Source organism: Heliangelus exortis, chromosome 1 (genome assembly GCF_036169615.1).
Source record: "Heliangelus exortis chromosome 1, bHelExo1.hap1, whole genome shotgun sequence".
Classification (NCBI taxonomy): Eukaryota; Metazoa; Chordata; class Aves; order Apodiformes; family Trochilidae; genus Heliangelus; species Heliangelus exortis.
In genome coordinates, this window is record NC_092422.1 from 143,531,534 (window position 1) to 143,551,921 (window position 20,388).

At 36.2% G+C, this 20,388-nt stretch overlaps 1 protein-coding gene across 3 annotated transcripts in view; it reads right to left on the bottom strand.

Annotated features, from left to right (window-relative positions):
- Positions 1-20,388, bottom strand: part of LARGE1 (LARGE xylosyl- and glucuronyltransferase 1) — a 281,380-nt gene that overhangs the window by 201,996 nt on the left and 58,996 nt on the right. For all 3 annotated transcript variants that reach the window (XM_071729319.1, XM_071729311.1, XM_071729328.1), the window contains one exon: positions 950-1,136. In XM_071729319.1, coding sequence (XP_071585420.1) covers positions 950-1,055 — 106 coding nt within the window. In that variant the 5' untranslated portion in view covers positions 1,056-1,136. The remainder of the gene's footprint in view (positions 1-949; positions 1,137-20,388) is intronic.

The following is a 20,388-nucleotide window of genomic DNA, read 5'->3' on the forward strand; positions in this document are numbered from 1 at the left end:
GAAAAAGTAGCAAAATAGGAGATCCAGGATTTTCTAACTTCACCTAAGTGAAGTATCACTGCTGAACTCCTTTAAGGCCAGATAATTCATCATAAAATTTAACAGGCAAAGTAGTGGTTATTCCAAGTCTGATCATAAAAAGTGCTAGTTATATAGCTGCAAGCCAATACACCTATGACCTTGAGGATCTCCACCTGAAGGAAGGACAGAAAAATATTCTATCTCTAGCAAACTATTACCAAGAAGAGGGAAACAGACTCAAAGTGATTTTATATGAAGAGATTTTATATGGGCATTCATTGATTTTCTGTGTTTAGCCTGCTAGCACAGTAAGCATAAAGACAGTGGACAGAATTAATAATCACAAAAGGCAAGAAAGAAGCCTCATATGTTTGCAGGTTTTGCCCCGCAGGCATTTATATAACTAAATCAGAAGTTCATAAAATATTTCACAGAGTTCTTTGCTGCTATGTTAACACCTCACAGAGCAGAATCCCACCACCATCCAACATTCCACAAATTAGGTACCACTGCATGTGACTTGGTCCAGGGAGCAGCAGCACACTTGATCAGAGAACAAGAGAAAGCTTACAGCTGGGTGACCATGATCCTAGCAAAACCCACTTCACAAAGACCCATGCTTTTTTCTGACTTTTAAAAATTAGGAAACAAAGAGAGGAAACTAGTAAGGTGAGGGTTTTTTTGTTGCACTTTTTAAAAGTTAAAAAATGAGAGGAAAATCAAATATTTGGGGCCAGCAATTTTCTCCTTCTCAGCAGTAAAAACATCCTAAGGAAGACCCCTTGTTGGAATCTGCATCTTGGGAACTGTTTCCTATACAAGTCAAACCAGATTTATTTAAAGAAAATCTATGATGTCTGATCTGCATTCATCTGCTCTGATACCAATCATTCAACATGCCCTCTCCCAAACATTATTCCCCTCCTACCTTCAAAACTCCCAGCAAACAGATAAATCCACGTAATGGCTGGAACAAAAAGGACAGTCAGAGAGGCAGCCAGGAATTTCCGTCGCCCTCTGCAGATTCCCAGCATTCTCTCAGGAGTGCAGATTCCCAACCTAGTGCAGTTCCTATGTCGGAAGCAAATAGTCCACAGCCTCCCACATATTACTCCCTGAAAAGGAAAGGAAAAAATGTTTTAGCAGCTTGTCTCTCCACATAAAGGTAGACTGTGCCAGTCAGGTAACTCCTGAAGAGTTAAAGAACAAGGCTAAGAACAGGGTCACCACAACTGTAAAGGAGTTCATTATTTCAACATGATCCATGGATATTTAATAATAAAACAAGTTTGGTGGTCACACACTCAAGAGACTGAATGGAAAAATGAAAAGTAAAGCTTAGGAGCAGAGGGGTGTTAGGAAAATGGCCCACTTTGCTAATCAGAAAGCAATACTGATGAACTCCTATATAAAAGGGGAAAAGAGAAAGAGCAAAAGAGGCAAGGAAGCTCCTTAGTCACAAAAAGGGATATCAGGAGCTTTATTAAACTGTATGCTATGAGGAAGAAAGGGATTCTGAAGAGTACTGCTGTTTTTTTGAGAGGAAAAGAAAAGCTATCTTAATTTGTTTAAAATAATTGTTCTGCATTTCATAGAGGCCAAGATGGCAAAATAATCTGATGATTTTTATTCATAGAAAAATGAATATTCCCACAGCAGTGCAGGCATGCAGGGCATAGATAATGTTTCACATCTTTTGCTTTTTTTCTTTGAAAACATAGGAAAGGCTGGTGTTAGACTGGAGATGCTGGAGAAGGAAAGGGAGCTATTAAGTCCATGCAAATCTAGCTCAGGTTTCAAAAAAACAGAAATTCTCTACAACAATGACAGGAAAAGAAATGCAGGCTCTGGTAGTACAAGGTGTTTAATAACAGAGGCCTTTGGCTTGTGCTTAGACTAGCACTAGATCCAAAATCAGCAATTAAAGCATTTCTACAATGACACATTAACAGTGGCTACTGCATGTCTTGAAAATAGGTCTGAGCTCTACAGCTCCATGCGTATTCCAGCAAAAGTCAATTCTGAAATCAAATTATGGCAAAAATTAGAATTATAGACAAGAGAAATGGGTTCAAATAACTCTGCTGCTGGAGATACTTAGCTGCAGTAATCAGGCAAACTTACAGCTGTTCTTCGACCACTCAATAGAGCCCACTTTATTACACTACAGTTTAAGAGCCGTGATAGTCCTCCTGACCTTGCAACTGATAAAATGGACTGTAATTTGTCAGCAGAGTCAGCACAAAAAGCATTCCATTGTGTCAGCTTTTCAATTGCAATGAATGCCTCACCATAGAGATTTTGCACAAAATATGTAGACAGACTTAATATTAACAACTGTGGTATTAGAGTCACTGAGTTAGAGAGAGACACAGATTTGGTGGATAAATTGTGGAGAACTCTTATCTTTATTCACTGTATTTGGTTAATGATTACACATAATTTCTTTTCCTTACATCACATAGCTTGTACAGCCATTCAGAATTATGTGCCTACTTGAAAACCATAGATAGTTTTCCTGGCTATTTTTTTTTTAACACTTGCTGAACGTGTGTATATTTTAAAGTCCCCAGAATCACTCACTTTAAAAAGGAAATTTTTGTTTTCCCTTTAACATCATGATGTCCACTGACATCAGTCTGTGCATATAAAAATAAATGTTTGAAAAAACTCAAAAGCAGAGTCATTCTCCAATAGCCACATCTTGTAATGCAACAGACACTGAATACAAACTGCTTTAATCAATGTAAAACTCACAGGTAGCAAAGTAAGAGTAAACTGGACATATTTGTGAAATCAAGTGATTTCAAGTACTCTGCTAAAATTAATTGATTAATCATTGATTAATTGATTTATTAATTGATTAACAAAACACTATTTTAATTCCAGATAAATAAATAAAATTAAGTAATCAATTATTAATTCATCCTGGGGCTGCATATTTAAGAAACAATTTAATTTTTCCTATATATTCTTTTAAATATCCACACAAGTTAAGTTTCTAAACAGGTTGACCTGGAGGATGAAACCCAGCTTTTCTGCCTCATGAATGTGAAGAATAACAAATTAAGAAAGTATAAGGAGCAACACTGAACTTCAAATTCAGCTACACAAAAGAAAGCTAGGAATGTAGCAAATTCAGTTTTCTACAAATTGTCACCATACAGACAAAACAGCCAAATCATTTGCACATTCATGAACATCTTGTACCTAACTAGGAGGACATTTGGGAAAATACTAAACAGAAAAATCAGCTTGTGATGGATCACCCTAGGAAATGCTGAGGTATTTCTTTTAATGATGCTTTAAAAGCTAATGGAGTCATAAATTTTTTTAAGTAAATTTCTACTATCTCCCTTCCTTCCCAAAGTTGTGAATAGCTTCCCATGAGTCCTAAAGATTAATTTTCAGAGTATAAAATCACCGCATCTGCTGAGTATTTTTTTCCAAACGTGACAATGCATCATGTGAAAACCCCAGACAAGCAATTGCATAAGAGATCCATGAATTTTAAAGTTACTTGACTTGAAGGAAATGCTTTGGACTCCATTAGGTACTCATTATTAGTTTCATTCAAAAAGATTTTTGCTAATATGCCATCATGAAATAAGTTGAAAACAGGTATTGCACTTCTTTGACTTGGTTTTCCTTTCAACTCCACAAGTGCCAGATTGATATTGTCATGAAAGGAAAGTGACAATGGTGCCTGGAGCAAGGGCTGAGCACAGAACAGGACAGGACTCTACACATTTCTGCCTCATGAGCTTGCCACTGCTGTTCAGACTTGTACAGCATCCACTGCTCCTTAGTCCATAGTCCTATTGAAGCAGACTGTCCCTTGCCTAAAAGGTCTTAAAAAGCAGTTTCAAGGTGCAAGCTAAAAATGAAGCTACTTTAAAAGTGACACTGCTAGATAAATTCATCTTTTTAGTATAACAAACACTATAAGATGATTCACTCCATTTACCTAAATCTGTGCAATGTTCCTCCTGATAGCTTTCAGTCTTAACACCTGTACACAGAAATACAAAGTATGAAATACGTTGGAAGAAAAAAAGGAAAAAATGAGGAAGTAACTGTATGATTTAAGCACAGGATCTAGATGTGACACTGACCAAAAAAACCCAGCCGCTGGCTTCTTTTAATCTGTTGTCTGATGTAAATGTCCTCGGATATACTTACAGTGACCCAGAAAACATTGGCAGCTTTAGCCACCTTTTCTGCCTGTGCTACAGATACAGAAAAGGTGTATTTCAGGATACTCTTCTACTTTGGTCTTCCCTTTTTCATGTACTGAATGTGCTCCAAGAGCATCAGATAATTATACTTTAGAAATTTTGTAAAATAAGTGGTATCCACAAAAGTTAGCTGTATGTTCATCATATATGTATGTCTTGCTGTCACTAAATCAGATGCTTGATGCTACTACAATACACACACTTCAAGACTTTTAAAACCTACTACACTTGTACAGAGCAACAGACATCAGTACAGCAACCTCAGGCCAACTCATCCTTGACTACTGCTAATAGTGCTAAAAAGGCTACTAACTTGGAGAGTGGTTGTGTGAGGGGCAACAGTGGAAATTAAAATAAATTGCGTTCCTCATTACAAAGACTTAGTCATGACCTTCTAACCACACGGCAATAGTAAAAATAATGATGTTTGTTATCCTTATATATGGTCAACTGCTTCCATTAAATAAATCACCTTGTTATGGTTGCTTTGTTGTAAAATCAGGGATTATTTCCTTAGCTAAGTGTGAAGCATCTCTCAACCAGTATAAGCAGCGCATATATTAAAGCAAAGAGCAGAACACTAATGACATTGGTATTCAGTTCCTATTCATTTATTTTTTTAAATGAAGGCATGACAACTCAACTATGTCAGACATCCAGCAGGAGTTCAGTGGAACAATGGAAGTAATTATGAAAACAAAAATCAAACACAATTAACTAGAGTTAACTGCTCCACTATAAAAAGCTTTTCCAACTGCTTTATACATTTCCTTGCATTTGTAACAGTTAATCTTATCCCAGTAATCTTCCATTTGTTTTCAGAGCCACTGAAATGATATATAAATTAAAAGATGTTTGTACACCAACCCTGCGCCTTGGCTTTGCTGTGTTTCTTGAATTAACATTATTTAACTCTTTCTGCTTTTCTACACTTGCAGTTACAAAGTCAAAGAGCAATTCCTGCTGTAAAGCTTTCCCCTTTGCTCTGTGTCAATGCAGCATCCATCCCTTGTGACTTTTCATTTTTTTTTTTTTTTTGCCAGATTCAAAATCTAAATACCCTGTAGAAAAAAAGAAGTGCCTTGGCCAGTATTTTTCTATTTTTCTTTAAAATGTTGCTAATGTGGTGTGATAATGAGTTTACTCTTTCACAGTCAGCTTTTTATCTTGCAGCTTTGTGGTCTTCCAATCAATGGAAGCTCATTGTCGTGTGATTGTTTTTGTCATATTAAAGTTTAGTACCAAACAGGAAACATGTGGAACAGTCCCAACATTAGAAAATAAAAAAAAAATAGTAAAAGTTTATTTAAATAAGCATTGCTTTCTAAATAAGTTCCAGTTCTTAGAAAACAGCATTTTGAAGGAGAATGACAACTCTTCTCTCATCAACTTCCTCTTCTCCCCATGGAAGAAAGTGCTACAGGGTCAAATCTAAGGCTCCCTTTGCTCCCAGACTGAATTTTCTTGGCATTGGAGATCTTCCCCCTGAATCAGACTTCTTAATCCTGTGGTATCGTGACTTTAAAGAAGGGTTTGGAGTAAACTCAGATTCAGCATCCAAGTCAGAAGTTTTGTGAAGGCACTTAAAGGAAAATATTACAGCAGTTTCCAAATGATACCAAACTTCTCATCTACTTAAAGGAATGTAGTCCTATGTATAAGAAAGAAAATAGCCAAGAAGTTTACGGTATAAATTAATTCTGCCTTGGAACTATGCTAACTGCTCCAAGGGCACACAGGATTGAAACATCCTTTTATTCTGAAACATCTTTACTCAGTATGTGTCATGGCTCAAAGAAAATTCCTTTAGTATCCTGTTAATTGAAGCTTTCTAGAAGCTTCCAGCAACACCACCAGAGGAATGGGGATCAGTGACAGTAGTCACAGAGAGGAAGAAGTAAATAAATAATATGCTTTCACATTTTTACATTTTCATTCCCATGTATGTATGTTACATATGTATAATTATGTATCTATTTTAATGATATCCCCTTTTCCTTCGAAGCCTACACTGCTGAAGAGGAGAACCTACAACTTTAAAAATATTATCAAGAAATAACACAAATTAAGATCAACGGGATAAGAAACATTTTACAAGCCTCCACTAAAACGTCACTGTTAATATGAGGGAGGAAAAAAAATCTATCAGTTGAGAAGAGATAGCAGCAACAAAACACAATCATGACAGAAAGATAAATCTTGAATGTTACTTACATTTTATTTGCAACTCAAGAATAATACTTATTTTCAAAGTAGATATGACCTATTTTTTCAATGAGTTCTTCAAACTTTGCTTTACCCCCTCACCTATATGTGCTTATACCACCGCTACCTCCTGACTCCCCAATTTATCTCAGAATTCACCAGAGTTCAAAGAAAGTGAAACAGAGCCTGACTTGGTTTGTACATGACAGAAGTCTAACAAGATACTATATATACATTCTGAGAATATCTTAGAATTTGAGATGCCAGTGTCAATGAATTATAAATATATTACAGCTCATGGCCAAGCAGCAATGATAACTGTAACAGTAAAGCAAGTGCTCTAAAGCCACAGTTTGCACTCACACCACAGCACTATCATATATCTCAATTTCAGGCTTAAGAAAAGGACAAAGCTCCACATCTTTCCACATCCAGGGCTACAAAAAAGAAAAAGTAACATGTTACATGCTCTTGGCTGGAAGGAAACATAAGTTTGTTGCTGCACTACTGCTCTCGTTGCCTTTATGCCAGGGCATGCTTCTCTTTCATAATCAAATGCTGAATCTATTAATTATCATTCATTAATTCCCTTTCCTAGATATTCTGTGAATGTGATAATACAGAAAAAAGAAAAAAAAAAAAAAATTTAAATAAGAAGTAGAGTGCTAGATGCAACACAGACAACACCTCTCAAGAACATACTTTGCTTCTCAGCTAAAGTTCTTGGATGCTAATTCAAAAGCATTCTAAACTTCATTAGAATTCTCTAAGTACAAAGCTGTTCTGATGAAGAAATTGATTAAAGATTCAAAAGAAAGTTTTGCCACTGAGAAAACAATCATTGCTGGAAGCATTCCACTCTGACAAAAGAATCTATGTCCAGACTCTAAGAAGTCCTACTATTTAAAAACAAGAAAAAAAATCAACCACAACAATAACAAAAAAAAAAACCCCAAACAGTCAAACAAACCACAAAAAACCCCAAGCAAAGTCAATCAATTGATGATAAATATGGACTAAGTGTCTCATGAATAAAGGCTGCAGAGTCGAACTTTTTATGTAAACACCAAAGTTCTCACCTCATCATTACATACTACTTGTATTTCACTAACCCCACAAAAATGTCTATCAAATTTAAATAAAAATTAAAAGGATGAAATGAAAATTCCAATAAATGCTGGGAATTTCACATTTGAATAATCAAGGCATTGTCAAATAGGAGAAAATCATAATATATGTGGCCATGATCAAAAGCAGAAGAAAAATCCTTCCCTATGATTACTTCACTAAGCACATTATTTATTCTCAGTTATTTTTTGATGCTACTGCAGAACATCAAATAAGTAAGTTTTTTCTGAAATCCTTGTGTGTCAAGGTTCAGTATTTATATGCTCTTATATATTATACTATCCAGGTAGGCTATAAGGACTATCCATTTCCCTAAGCTTTCCAAGGGCTAAGTGGGTTCTATACACATTGATGGGAAAGGTGCTTCTCCCCCTAACTCCTTTTTACTTGACATGGAAGGAAAGTTCTTGCAGAATAATATGGTGTCAGGCACTTTTTAAAGTAGGGAAGGCAGCTGTGGATTTTGGTTATTTCACATAGGACTGTTCTTGAACACTGGAACACTGGAAAGGGCTTGATAAACTGGAATTTATAAATACAGATTTCTCATGGCTTCTTGTTTGGCACTACACAGATTAACGTAGGCATTAGAGAAGCATGGCATGCGAGTTTAATGTAATTACAAAAGGGGCATGAAAGGTGTTATCAAAGCTGAACAAAGCTGTAGAAAGTAGCCTCAAGAGGAGACACTGACAAAAGCCTTCACTAAAGAATCCAAAATTTCCATGTGTAGAGTTAGCATTTCAATAGAATCATAGAACCATAGAATAGGTTAGGTTGGAAGGGACCTCTGGAGGTTCATGCAGTCCAATCCTCTGCACAAAGCAAGATGAACGCTGTTCTTTCAAATCAATCTGTAATTTCGATAGGTCTTTACTTTTAATTTCAAAACTATCACCTGAGGGAGGGTGGTCTGTCTAAAGAAAAAGGGCAGTGGGCTAAGGGTTTCTGTGTTGTCTCTCCACATCTCCTCAAAGTATTGTGATTTTCACTGAACATTTCATTGTTCCTGTGCATGAGAACTTCAGTCTTTGTACTGATTTTCTTATCATCATCATTGTTCTCTGAAGTTCCTATAATTCCACAATTAGATGCAGAAATAATAAATATAAAATATTTATCAAGTCCCTTGTAAAGAAAATTAATATACTGAAAAGAATTACCTTATTCATATGCACATAATTAACATTTCCACTTTAAATTTTATTATAACTCATCATTTTCAGGGTAGCAAGCGGTTGCCAGATCTTTTCTAACAAAAGGAAGAGAAGATAATGATGACACCAAGGATCATCAAAGGACGTAGAGGACTGTGTAGTTATGGAAATATCATATAATACAAGAGCATGCTTTGCACTGGTTTGTGTTTGAGATGAAGGGAACAGAAAGGAAGAACACCTCTTACTGTTTCTTCCAACTCTACTTTTGCAGTCTGGTATCTTTTAAGACAATTGGCCCCTTTCTGTATTGTATGACAATCATTATTATAAACCCAGAGCAGAAGTAAAGCTAACATCTAGTAACTTCAACAGAGAATCTTCTCAGGGTAGGACAAAGGCTGGTTAAGAGTCTTAGAGAAGAATTAGGGAGAATGAGTTCCTCACTCTCTAGTCTATGACTGTTGCAAACTGGATGGAAGTACTTCACCAAAGTAAGACAATCAAGTAGAAACAAATGAAAGTAATAACGTCGGTATTTACATTATTAAAGGAATTCTGAGAGATATCTGAGCTTTCTATACTGAAGATTTATTTCTGCAACAATTCTGAAAAGTTGTAAACCAAAAGATGCTAAATCTATCTCTATGCAAACATACATAACCAAACATTACTTCAACTAATACCAAAACCAAAACAATACAGTGGAAATATATTTTAAGGCAAAGCTAGTCTAACCAATTGTGTACCAATATTGTTAAAAGTTTTGCTCCCTTGCTGATTCCATATCTGTAATCTACTGTGGTTCTCTACAGCCCTCTTGGCTCCTGGGCTTGTTTTCAAAGTGAGTCAGCAAGGTCTTTCTGACACAGAATCAGGGAATGTTTTGAAGCAGATTCACGACAGGGACGATTCCCTCCAGACAACATGGATGAGGCTGCTCCCTGAGCACCCCAACAATCCCCCAGCACTGCCTCAGCAGCTTCGCTGCCCTCAGGCACAGCCATCACATGGTGCCTCAGGAAACAGAACATTTACCTTTTGCCTCACGTCATGACTTCGATGAACTGTGGCACTTTTTCTAATGTAATGGCACTCAAAGGAAATCCAGGAAAAGCACATTACACGGCACAGATTCAGCCAGTCCACTCTACAGGGCCAAGTGCTGTGAATATTGGTATTTTGTGCTGTGAATATTTGGTATTTTCCTCCTCCTGGCCTGCAGATCAGGATCTGCTCTCTGGAGGCAATGACTATGGCAGTATAAGTGTTAGTGCTGCAATGTCTATTTTATTATCTGCAGATGGTTGACTCGTGTGTTCTCCTATCATAAGCATTATGTTTTATCATAACAGCATGGGGCACAGTATTTAGAATCTACAGGACATATAAACTGAAGGTACACAGCAGATGTAACAGCCATAAAATACAGGCTGCCAATTGAGTTGCACCAGAAGTTGGAATCATGATATTGACCCCAAGGTCATTGTTTCATCAAAAAGATAAGATCTACCTCAATATGTATTGCAACGGATAGAAATCATGACTACATATCACTGTGTTTTATGCAGAGAATTTTCCCAGTTGATCCTAGGGAACTGTCAGTAAGACAGCATCAAAATATAACGAATGTGAAAACAATTCTGGCAAACTTCTAAAAATAAAACGTATAAAACTTTTTTTCTTGCTATCAGAAGAAAAAATACAGGATATAACAATGCAGTTATTTGAAGGGCAACAAAAGTAGCCCATAGTATTATCAAAAATAGCTCACATTATTATTAGCTATAATGAGTCACACAGATCGGTTGATTTTGATGACAAATTACATAATACTTTTTTTTTTTTTCCAAGATTCACCCATAGCTATGAGGAGACACATTGGTAGAAGAAGTTTCGTTTACTGCCAGTATTATATTAACTACTTTTCCAAATAATGGCAAGATTTTTTTAAAAGGCTGAGAAGGATGTCCCTTTTTATTGAATGCTGAAGATTAAAATTATAGATATGTAAAATACTAGTAGTGATTACATGTTATTACACAGCTGAAAGAGAGGGCAAAGACTTTCTTTCCGACACATCAATGTAACTGCTTTAAGAATATTTGAATATTTAGAGAATATGCTCGAATAAAATAGTTTGAACTTTGATTATATTTTTACCTTCTGCAGTTCACAGTACTAATGTTATCTTTTAGATACACAGCTTAATAGAAAATTAGACTATTTTTTCATCACTAATTTCTGGAAAAATACATTTTTCAAAAAGATTTTTTTTTTTAAATATATATTTTTGAAAAATATCTTTTACAGGCAGCTTATAATTTGGTCTTGAATGGACTGAAATTAGATTTTCCATTTATTATCTCAGATTTAAATTTATTTCAGCTGGTATAAGTGGCTCTTGTACAGAAGGTGAAGTCAGTTCAAATGCATGTTTTGTGTATGTTAAGAACAACAAAGCTGGAGATGAGGGACAGATCTAATCAATGATATAAGGCTATTTGTACCTCTTCTTTAATATGCTAAAAATGTCTTGTACAGTTTTAAAAATAGCAACGATTTTACATTTGCCGATATTTTGAGGTAATTTTGGAATTACAGGGTACATTATGGCCAAAGTGAGTGATTTTTTCACCAAAACTGCATTTCTTATCTCTCACCTAACTTAAAACATACCCTGTGAAAGCAGAAAAAAATGTGGAGTATTTTTCATTAATACACATTAGACCTACAGTGCATATGATCCATTTTGTATTCCAGTGCCATCAAGCAAAATCATCTTAATTTGATTCAATTTCTCTAAAATGAGATAATTTTAAATAGAAAATGCATTTATTCCTGAGGGGTCCCAACCTGATAAAATGCTAAATATGGATATTAATTGTTTTATTTTGTAAGGTTTATGTACTCTTCAACAATGGAAAATGAACTAATGCCTTGCACTCAGAAACTTCTGAAATGTATTAGTTTCTAGCTCACATACAGTAGTTGGATGAATATTTTACTTTTTAAACAGACTAGAATAGATTAAAGAAACCTGTTAATATTGATTGCTACATTTGACCTTAAAATTATATTTTATCTCCACAGGTAAAGGCTTTTACAAACTGATTTTGACAGACAGTGAAGTATATTGAAAGTGACAATAAGTACCATTTTAGATAAGAAATTGAAGGTTTAGATAATGGGAGAGCAGAGCTGATTTCTATAAAAATGTATAGTTGGGTGAAAAGTATGCAAGGAAAAATGGTGTTCCTGTAAAACGCCCCTTAAACTATGGTAATATGTCTTATTTCTGCCTTCGTGGTCATTTTAACAACAAGCATTAGCAGCCTGACAACCTCAGGAGTCTCAGAATTGAAAAAAACCAAGCCCTACCAGCTTGAGAGAGGGAAAGAAGGGGACGCTCTTCTCATTTTCTTAAACAGCACCTTTAGATTAGAAAGCTTTGAAAGTTCATATCTCAAACTATACTTACCACTATGAAAACCAGGGACTTTTAATGTTTGGTTTTTTTTTTTTTTAAATGAAAGCTGAAGTCCTAATATGACTTCAAGAACTGAACTTGACATGATGTGTGACATCCTCCTGGCTGCTGAATTATAGGGGTTAGCACTACTCTTGCAGGCATTACTGCAAATGCACTTATCTCTTGGAAGAGAGTTCAAGCCACTGCTGGACACTGATCACAGTTTCAGGCTGTTATCACAGGACTCTTGAAATTTCTGATTTGGATTTAGGGAGATAGACACCAGACTATCTGGTCTGCTGTGACTATCAGCATCTGCTGTGTTGCGCTGTCTTCCAAATCCCCACTGTGGTGACAAACTTTATAACCTTTAATAAACAGATGCCTGGAGTACTTTTCATTTGACTAACGTAGGGTCCTTTAATATTTCAACAGACCTTACCAAGTATTCACATGGAAATAAGGATCCATGTTAAGACCTTCTCAGATTAATAATATAAACCAGTAGTATGAACTGAAACAGAACTTTATAGGTTGAATCATATCTTCTCTGCATCCAAAAACACTTCTGAAGAAGTAACGTTGAATGTGCAATACATCCTGAGGCATTTTGCTTCACCTTCAAAGGTATATTCAATAATATGATCAAACACTGTATATGTCACTCTTCCAATCCTTAAAGTGATACTGGCAAGTAATTACACAAAAGAGTTCAGGAGCAATTTTGCACAAAAAATAATAGCAGGATTTTATCATAGCTTGAAAAATTGTGAAACACTGAAATAGTTCTTTGGGATAACATAATTTTAATATCTGGGATACTAAAATACTTTAGCAGTATAAACAAGTTTATTTTTTTAAGGTATTCTCAGCCTTCATTTGAAGGTCTTGATCTTTTTCTTTTGTATTTGTAACATACCCTGATATTAAGTTACCAGAATCTCTAAATTAAATGTCTTAATATTTAAATATCTTTGGAGTCCCTGGGTCATTACCATAAAAAAATGAAGAATTTAAGGAATATTGAACCTACTATAAGAACCTTGAATGAATGCAGCCTGTATATTACGTTCTCAGCACCAATTATTCCACTCTACAATTTAAGGAGTATTGAGTTTACTGGTTACGCAGCACATCAGTGATTAAGCTAGAAGTATCCAAAAAGCCTAACTGCAATGAAAATATTTCATCTAAGCAATGCCTCAGTCCTCATTAATATTTTAAAACAGTAGCTCAATAATATTGTCTAAGTGTCACTAACAAAGATTAATGAATCAAATCTACATATTTTGTGTGGTTTTTAAATTTATTTTTTCACAACTACATGCTGGATTTCCTGTTTAGCTTTTAGTGCCACCTGGGAGGCTGAGAGATTTTGGAGAAGAGCATCTGAAATTGTTTTACTGTGTGAGTAACATGACAGACTTGGACACATAAAAATTCAAAAGTTTATGGGGAAAAAAAGTTCACTCAGCATGCTAACAGCAGTAACACTATCTATTGGAACCCCACAGCTACCATGACATTTGTCAAAGAAATTCGATCTCCATTCTTTGTGGTGAAACAGGCAATTTCAGCTCCATCTGAGAAAGAAGTCAATGAGAGAGTTTACACCATCATTTTAATTCAGAGGAAGAATATCTCATGCCTTTAGACTCAACCTCCCCAAGAATTCCTGCTTACTCTAAGCTGAGCTGCATGATTGAGGGGTCTAAAAGAGCACAAACTGGATACCCTTTGGGATGAAACAAAAACAGAAGACACATCCCAGAGTGCACACTAAAGGATGCTATGGATGCTGAGCTGCTTGGACATGACTGTAACAACCTTACTGTAAGAGCCTTGTATGAATGCAGCCTGTGTAGTGGGTTCTCAGCAGCAATGCTTCCACTCTACAAATCCACTTCTGCTGAGCCTCACTATGAAAATGGATAAAGCTGTACAGCATCAATCTCCACAAAAAGCTGAAGCCACACAAAATGTGCTACGAGAAAAAAACCCAAATTCATATAGCAGTATTAATGAGGAACAATTCACGGGCTGTGATGCCATCAGGAAAATCAATGGCTGTGATCAAATGCCAGGTTTTTTTCTTCTATAAAAGAATTCCTTTTTTATCATCTCATTCATAACCTGTCTTATGTTGAAGTATAAGAACTCAGCTAATTAGGCATGTGATAAAGGTAGCTTATTTGGGGCATTTCCCTGCTTTTGCACTTATAGTAGGCAAAGGAGGTAAAGATAAAGTACATATTTAACATCAACACTTTCCCTTCCCCCTCACTCAAATCTACAATTCTAAGCAGTTATTTCCTCAGAGGTGGCAATGAAAGGAATTAGATGTACTTGAACTTTCAGTGCTTCAGAGAAATTTTTTTAACTCGAGCAAACCGCAATTACACATCCTGGTGCTGCAGTTCTAAATGCCTGCAAGAAACTAAAGAAGTTTCAACTAGAAGAGAGCTCCCATTTGAAAGTCAGCTATGGAATTCCACCAGCTCCATGCGTTTTTCAGCAAGGGACACTGAAGCGTTGCAATGCCACAGCCAGACAGCAGATGTCACACTGCTTAGCGAGATGACTACCACAGCAGAAATCGTCCGTGATGCTTCAAGGAAGAGGAAAGGCGAGCGAGAATGAATTAATCTCTCTGACAAGGGCAGGCAATCAAAAGTAATGACACACATTTGCCAGTTGCAGAGAAACATAATGTAGCCAGGCAGTGAAAAAGAAGTTGCACTGAATCCTAGAAGTGAATGGCTGGCTTACCCACACAGTGCAAGCAACTGTAATACTGTGCAAACAAAAACTTGATGTCAAAATACCAAGTTTTCTGCATATTTCCTCCTCACAATGAAGAAACATCTTCTTGCACAAATATGCCTAGGGGCCTTACCATGGGAGGCTGGTGTCTGGTAAGTGGTGTCAAAACACAAAGTTCTTGCTCCTGTAGACCTTGCCTTCTAAAATTATCCAGAGAGAAAATATTCTGATCTTCCATAGTATAGAGAATATCAAGGCAGACTGATGTGTATTGCTTATACAACTTGAGCTGGAAAATCAATTCTGAAGACCAAATCTACCACCTTTAAGTGGAAGTTATTCCTCTTTAGAAGCATTACTACCACAGACCCTTCATAACACGACTGGACCTTCTGTTCCAGTTCACCAAGAATACACAGGTTCAGGCTGCCTCACTTATTATTGAATTCTTTTAGCAGCACAGCTGAACACTGTACCAAGTGAAAAGTTAAAAAAATGAGACAACACCATGGCTTAAATCTCCTTTGTTGTTTTGTTTTGCTTTTTTTTTTTTATTTATTTTTATAGGAAGTTCTTAGTGTCACACTTAAAAAAAGTTATAGAATCATAGAATTGGCTGGGTTGGAAAGGACCTCAGAGATCATCAAGTCCAACCCTTGATCCACTACTGCTGCAGTTACCAGACCATGGCACTGAGTGCCATATCCAGTCTCTTTTTAAATATCTCCAGGGATGGAGAATCCACCACTTCCCAGGGCAGCCCATTCCAATGCCTGATCACCCTCTCAGTAAAGAAATTCTTTCTAATGTCCAACCTAAACCTCCCCTGGCACAACTTGAGACCGTGCCCTCTTGTCTTGCTGAGAGTTGCCTGGGAAAAGAGACCAACCCCCACCTGGCTACACCCTCCTTTCAGGGAGTTGTAGAGAGTGATGAGGTCTCCTACATTTTCTTCCTCTCAAACATTTTAAAACATTGGAAGATAAAAAAATCTTTTTCAAAAAGTCTATTTTGCTCATATGATCTGGCATGTGCCCAGTATTTTGTGTTGAATTACAACTCTGGTAAAAAAAAAAAAAAGCAGCAGCATTTCCAAACAAAGAGTCAAATTTTTACAGTGCTTCACATGTGTATTGAGGGATAAATTCCAGCTTTAAAGAGCTGGTTTAAGTCCAGCACTCCAACACTACCCTATACTTGCAATTAAAAAAAAAAACAAAAAAACAAAAAAACCAAAACACCAACTACTGGGACAGAAAACATTTGCAAAACAGTTCTGCATAATGTTATTAAAAAATCAGAAGACACAATCAGAAGAAAAATCAAAATCCAAAATAAAAGTTGGAACCTAGATTCAAATTATATCCACCTTAAAAAATTCCTATTAATTTTGTCATTCTTCAGCTTTGCAGAAACAGGAGGTGGTAATTACAGTTTAGGTGCAAAATGAACTATCTTTTTCAAAGGTTGTAATCTAGACACAGATGCCGTCTGAAGTCTAAATTTAAAAATTTTATTTTTTAAATCTGATTTGCCACTGTTGGATGTCTACCTTTTAATAAACCCACTTTTGTGAAGACTGAACAAGATGTGACTGGACAGGGTGTTAGATAATCTCATCTAGGGTCCCTTTTCTATGAGGTTGGATCAGATGTGTTTCTGAGGTCCCTTCCAACTTGGACTATTCTATAACTGTATGAACAAAAATGCCCATTTTGTTTAAAATATCACAAGTTCTAGATTTAGATATTTTAACAGGAGTTATATGTAGTCATTACTTTTGTAAAATAAGGTTTTATCCTGTCTCAAATTCAGAATTAAAATTAGCTGCAATTAGCAACTAGCTTCAGATATGTAGGTTCTAGGAAGCTATGGCCTAAATTATAATGCAGAAATAGGTCTGAGAAGGGAAAGGTCAGAGCAGCAAGTTACCCCTTCTCTCGGGAAAAGAAAACAGGGCTTGTAGAAGCATGAAAAATATCTTTTACCATTATATTGTGTATCATAGTACACAAGAATCTGTAAACAGAAAAAATCCTGTAACTTTCTATCATTCACATATATTAACAAGAAACAAAAATCCTCTGTAAAATGGAATATAACTTTTTATTATTACCTCTCCCCCTCCCTTATTTTTTTTTTTTCCTAATTTAAGCAGCAACTCAATTTATTTCACTTCATCATCACAAATTTGTTTAGGAAAAAAATCACTCAGCTACCACAAACCAAGCAAAAAAAGAGAACACTTGTAATCCCAACAAAAATCCAAGCCAAAAAAGCACATCACTGTAGATGACTGAGCCAGCTGCTCTCATAAGATTAGTTCTTACTGCAGAATAGGTATTACGACTCACATATCTAGCACTGACAATGCCCCTTAGGAAAAAAAAAATAAACATTCTCCAACCTCTTTAGAAGAAAAAGTTATTTTTTCCACATAATACATTATCTACTCTGCTTGTATGTGCAATATACACACACTCTTCCACTGTCTCTCAGATCATTTAATTACAATATAAGCTAATGAAATCAGTTTCTTCTACTTTTTTTCTTAGTTCATTATGCTTTTACAAAGAAGAGAAAGGTCTTATTTTTTAGGCAAAAAAAATTTAATTCCAATTAATAAAGGGCCAGAAAAGATAAACACAGAAAGCAAAACCCAGGAATTTCTTCAATTGCACTGCTTGTCATAAGGCAACATGGACTTCACAGTTCATTGGATGTGCCAAAATATTAAAGTGGTATTTTCTAATCAGAGAGAGGACAGGGGGGAAGGGGAGCACTGCAGTGATTCCTCAATCTGAGTTGCAACAGTTGAAACAGAGAATATACCTACAGGTTTTATGATAAATCTCTTTTCTTCAAGCACTGGAGAATTCAAAGGGATTATGGTACTCACTTGTATGTTGGCCAAGGATATTGTTATACTTCTGCAGTCAACTCAGTGTGTGGAGATCTGTAATAGTACTATGAAGACTAGCTTGAATGATGTATGAATGGAAATGTATGTGTTCTGAAAGCACCAAAAGAGACAGTCAAAGAAGGAATAAGGGATTTCACGTGTTGATGGGCACCCCCAAATATGCCAGTTAACAACTTCACTGTGCGCAGTTGCTCAAGAGGTCTCTCTCGTTTTGCAAATTAAAAAGGAATAAACCAAATCTTTAACAGAAGGTGACAGGAAGATTAAGAACAGGGCTAGAGCTATAAACCACCCAGACAAGGTGGCAGAAGGACAGATGGGAAATCAGTCAGTTGCCTACTGACTTACAGAGATGGTACAGAATGAAAAGGCGAAGATTGCAATCACTGTCACCTCCTAAAGAATAGAAAAGGAAAAAGACACCATGTGATCACCAATCAAGAAAGAAACAGTAGATATGATGAGGACTTAATAGCTGGCATCTTTTACCCTTCCTGTCACTGTAAGCAATTGTAGACCCATCACATGGCCAAGCATCTTGGTGCTTTTGGATATGTCAGAGAGTGAAATCAGCGAAACAATGAGTATGAGAAAGAAACTTGCAGATGCTTTCTGAAAGCAAAATCATCTTACCCTTCTATAGGGCTTCCATATTAATTTTTGTTACACTAGTTGGAAAAATTGTGATTGCTTAGGGTCCCAGGCCAGGGCACTGAAAAAAGTCATAGGGTGCTTAATTCGTAGCAATACCCTTGCTGCAGAAGCCACATGGCTTGGGAGTTGCTGAATTACATGATCCCATTCACAGATGCAAGCTTCCTGCATAGTCTCATGTGAAAACATATGCTATTTGATTATTATGATCAAATAATTATCCCTATGCATTCTACACGCTTGGATTTTAGTAATTTGGGAAATCTGTTCCTAAATGTGAAAAAAGAGCTACACGTCACTAATGTATAAACACCCTTGTCATGCAAGTCTTTTCTTGCTGTCTTCTACAAAATGAACCACTGGGAAAGGGTAAAAGCAACCTAATATCCCAGTCAATAAAAGCCATCTGTCATTACTCATACCAATGCAGTAATTAATTGCCTTTTCCACACATGATAGTCTCTACTAGTAGAGCCCCATACAAGAATACCAAAATCAGGCAGAGCCCTTCCTCCAGTGGCAATGGGCAGAGATTTGTGATGCATGTACATCCAAGTCCTACCCATCCTGTTGCTGTGAAATTCCACATGGTTATGGTGAATGACAGAGTGACAACCACGAAGCAACCCCAGATTTGTTACAGTTCAGTCCCCTGGTTAGCAGCAATCTGGGAAATGTTTCTGCTCACTCTTCTAGTTCATACCCTCCAGAGAAGGAACATCCCAACATCATGCATGCACTCGATGCTATTATGGAAGTTTTTCCTTCTGTAAGTGAATGGATTAAATGCCCATTGTATTTGATGGAAAAGTAAGGAGCTTTAAGCAAACAGTAACGCTGGCCCCAAAGAACTGGAAAGTTGAAAGGCAAAACAAAGGGAGTGAATTTTCCACAGCTGAAAAGCAGTGGATGCAAAATTGTGGAAGCATTGATAAATAAAGCATGTTATTATATAAGTAGCCTTGTACACTGTAAATACTTGATGCAGGGTTAGTGCTTTAACAGCATGTACATTAAGTATTACTGTTTGAAGTTTTAACTCAATAAATTACGGTTCCACTACTCTGCATCTTTAAAGAGGGTTTTTTCCTTTGAAAAATATCATAATGTAGGATAAGGCAACATTCATTAACATGCAAGTGTTGAAAATAATAATAATGAGCCAACACAGTCCCAGTTTGCAATACAGACAGACATTTTTGTTTTATTTAAACAAAAAAAAAAATAGTTGGACAGGAAAAAAGAGCCTTAAGAGAAAAGAAGCAGACTATGTTTGGTCTAATGGGAGGTAAAGAAAGAACAAAGAAACTTCTGACCTCAGGCATAGCCAAAAATAAAAGGAGTAATGTGGCTTCTTTCCTCACACAATTGCTGACTATGTAATCACTTATTCCCATTACGTATCATTCAGATATGCAAAGGAGATGGTAATTTCTTCAGGGGAGATTTTTGCCATGTTATTTATTAGTTAGGAAATATTTCCTGACACAGGCTGAATTTCTGACAGACTTGCTTAGTTTTGACTCAGCCTTTTGATAATTACACAGCAACAGTGCCTATGAATACAAGTAATTTGTTTGCTTCTTATGCTGTGATTATTCCAGAGTTCTCCTGATAGTACTTACTGAGTAATTTCAAATACTATTCATTTTTAAAAACCTCTACCTATTCATACTACTTAGAGTTTTTAAGCCTGTTTGTTTGTTTTGTCTTAATCTGAAATAATGGCTACATATTTAACATCAATGAAAATGGCTGTGCAGTGATTAATGGTATTGCATAAACCCTCTGTAAGCAGGAACCGTATGTGTTCCTTCATGCATTACC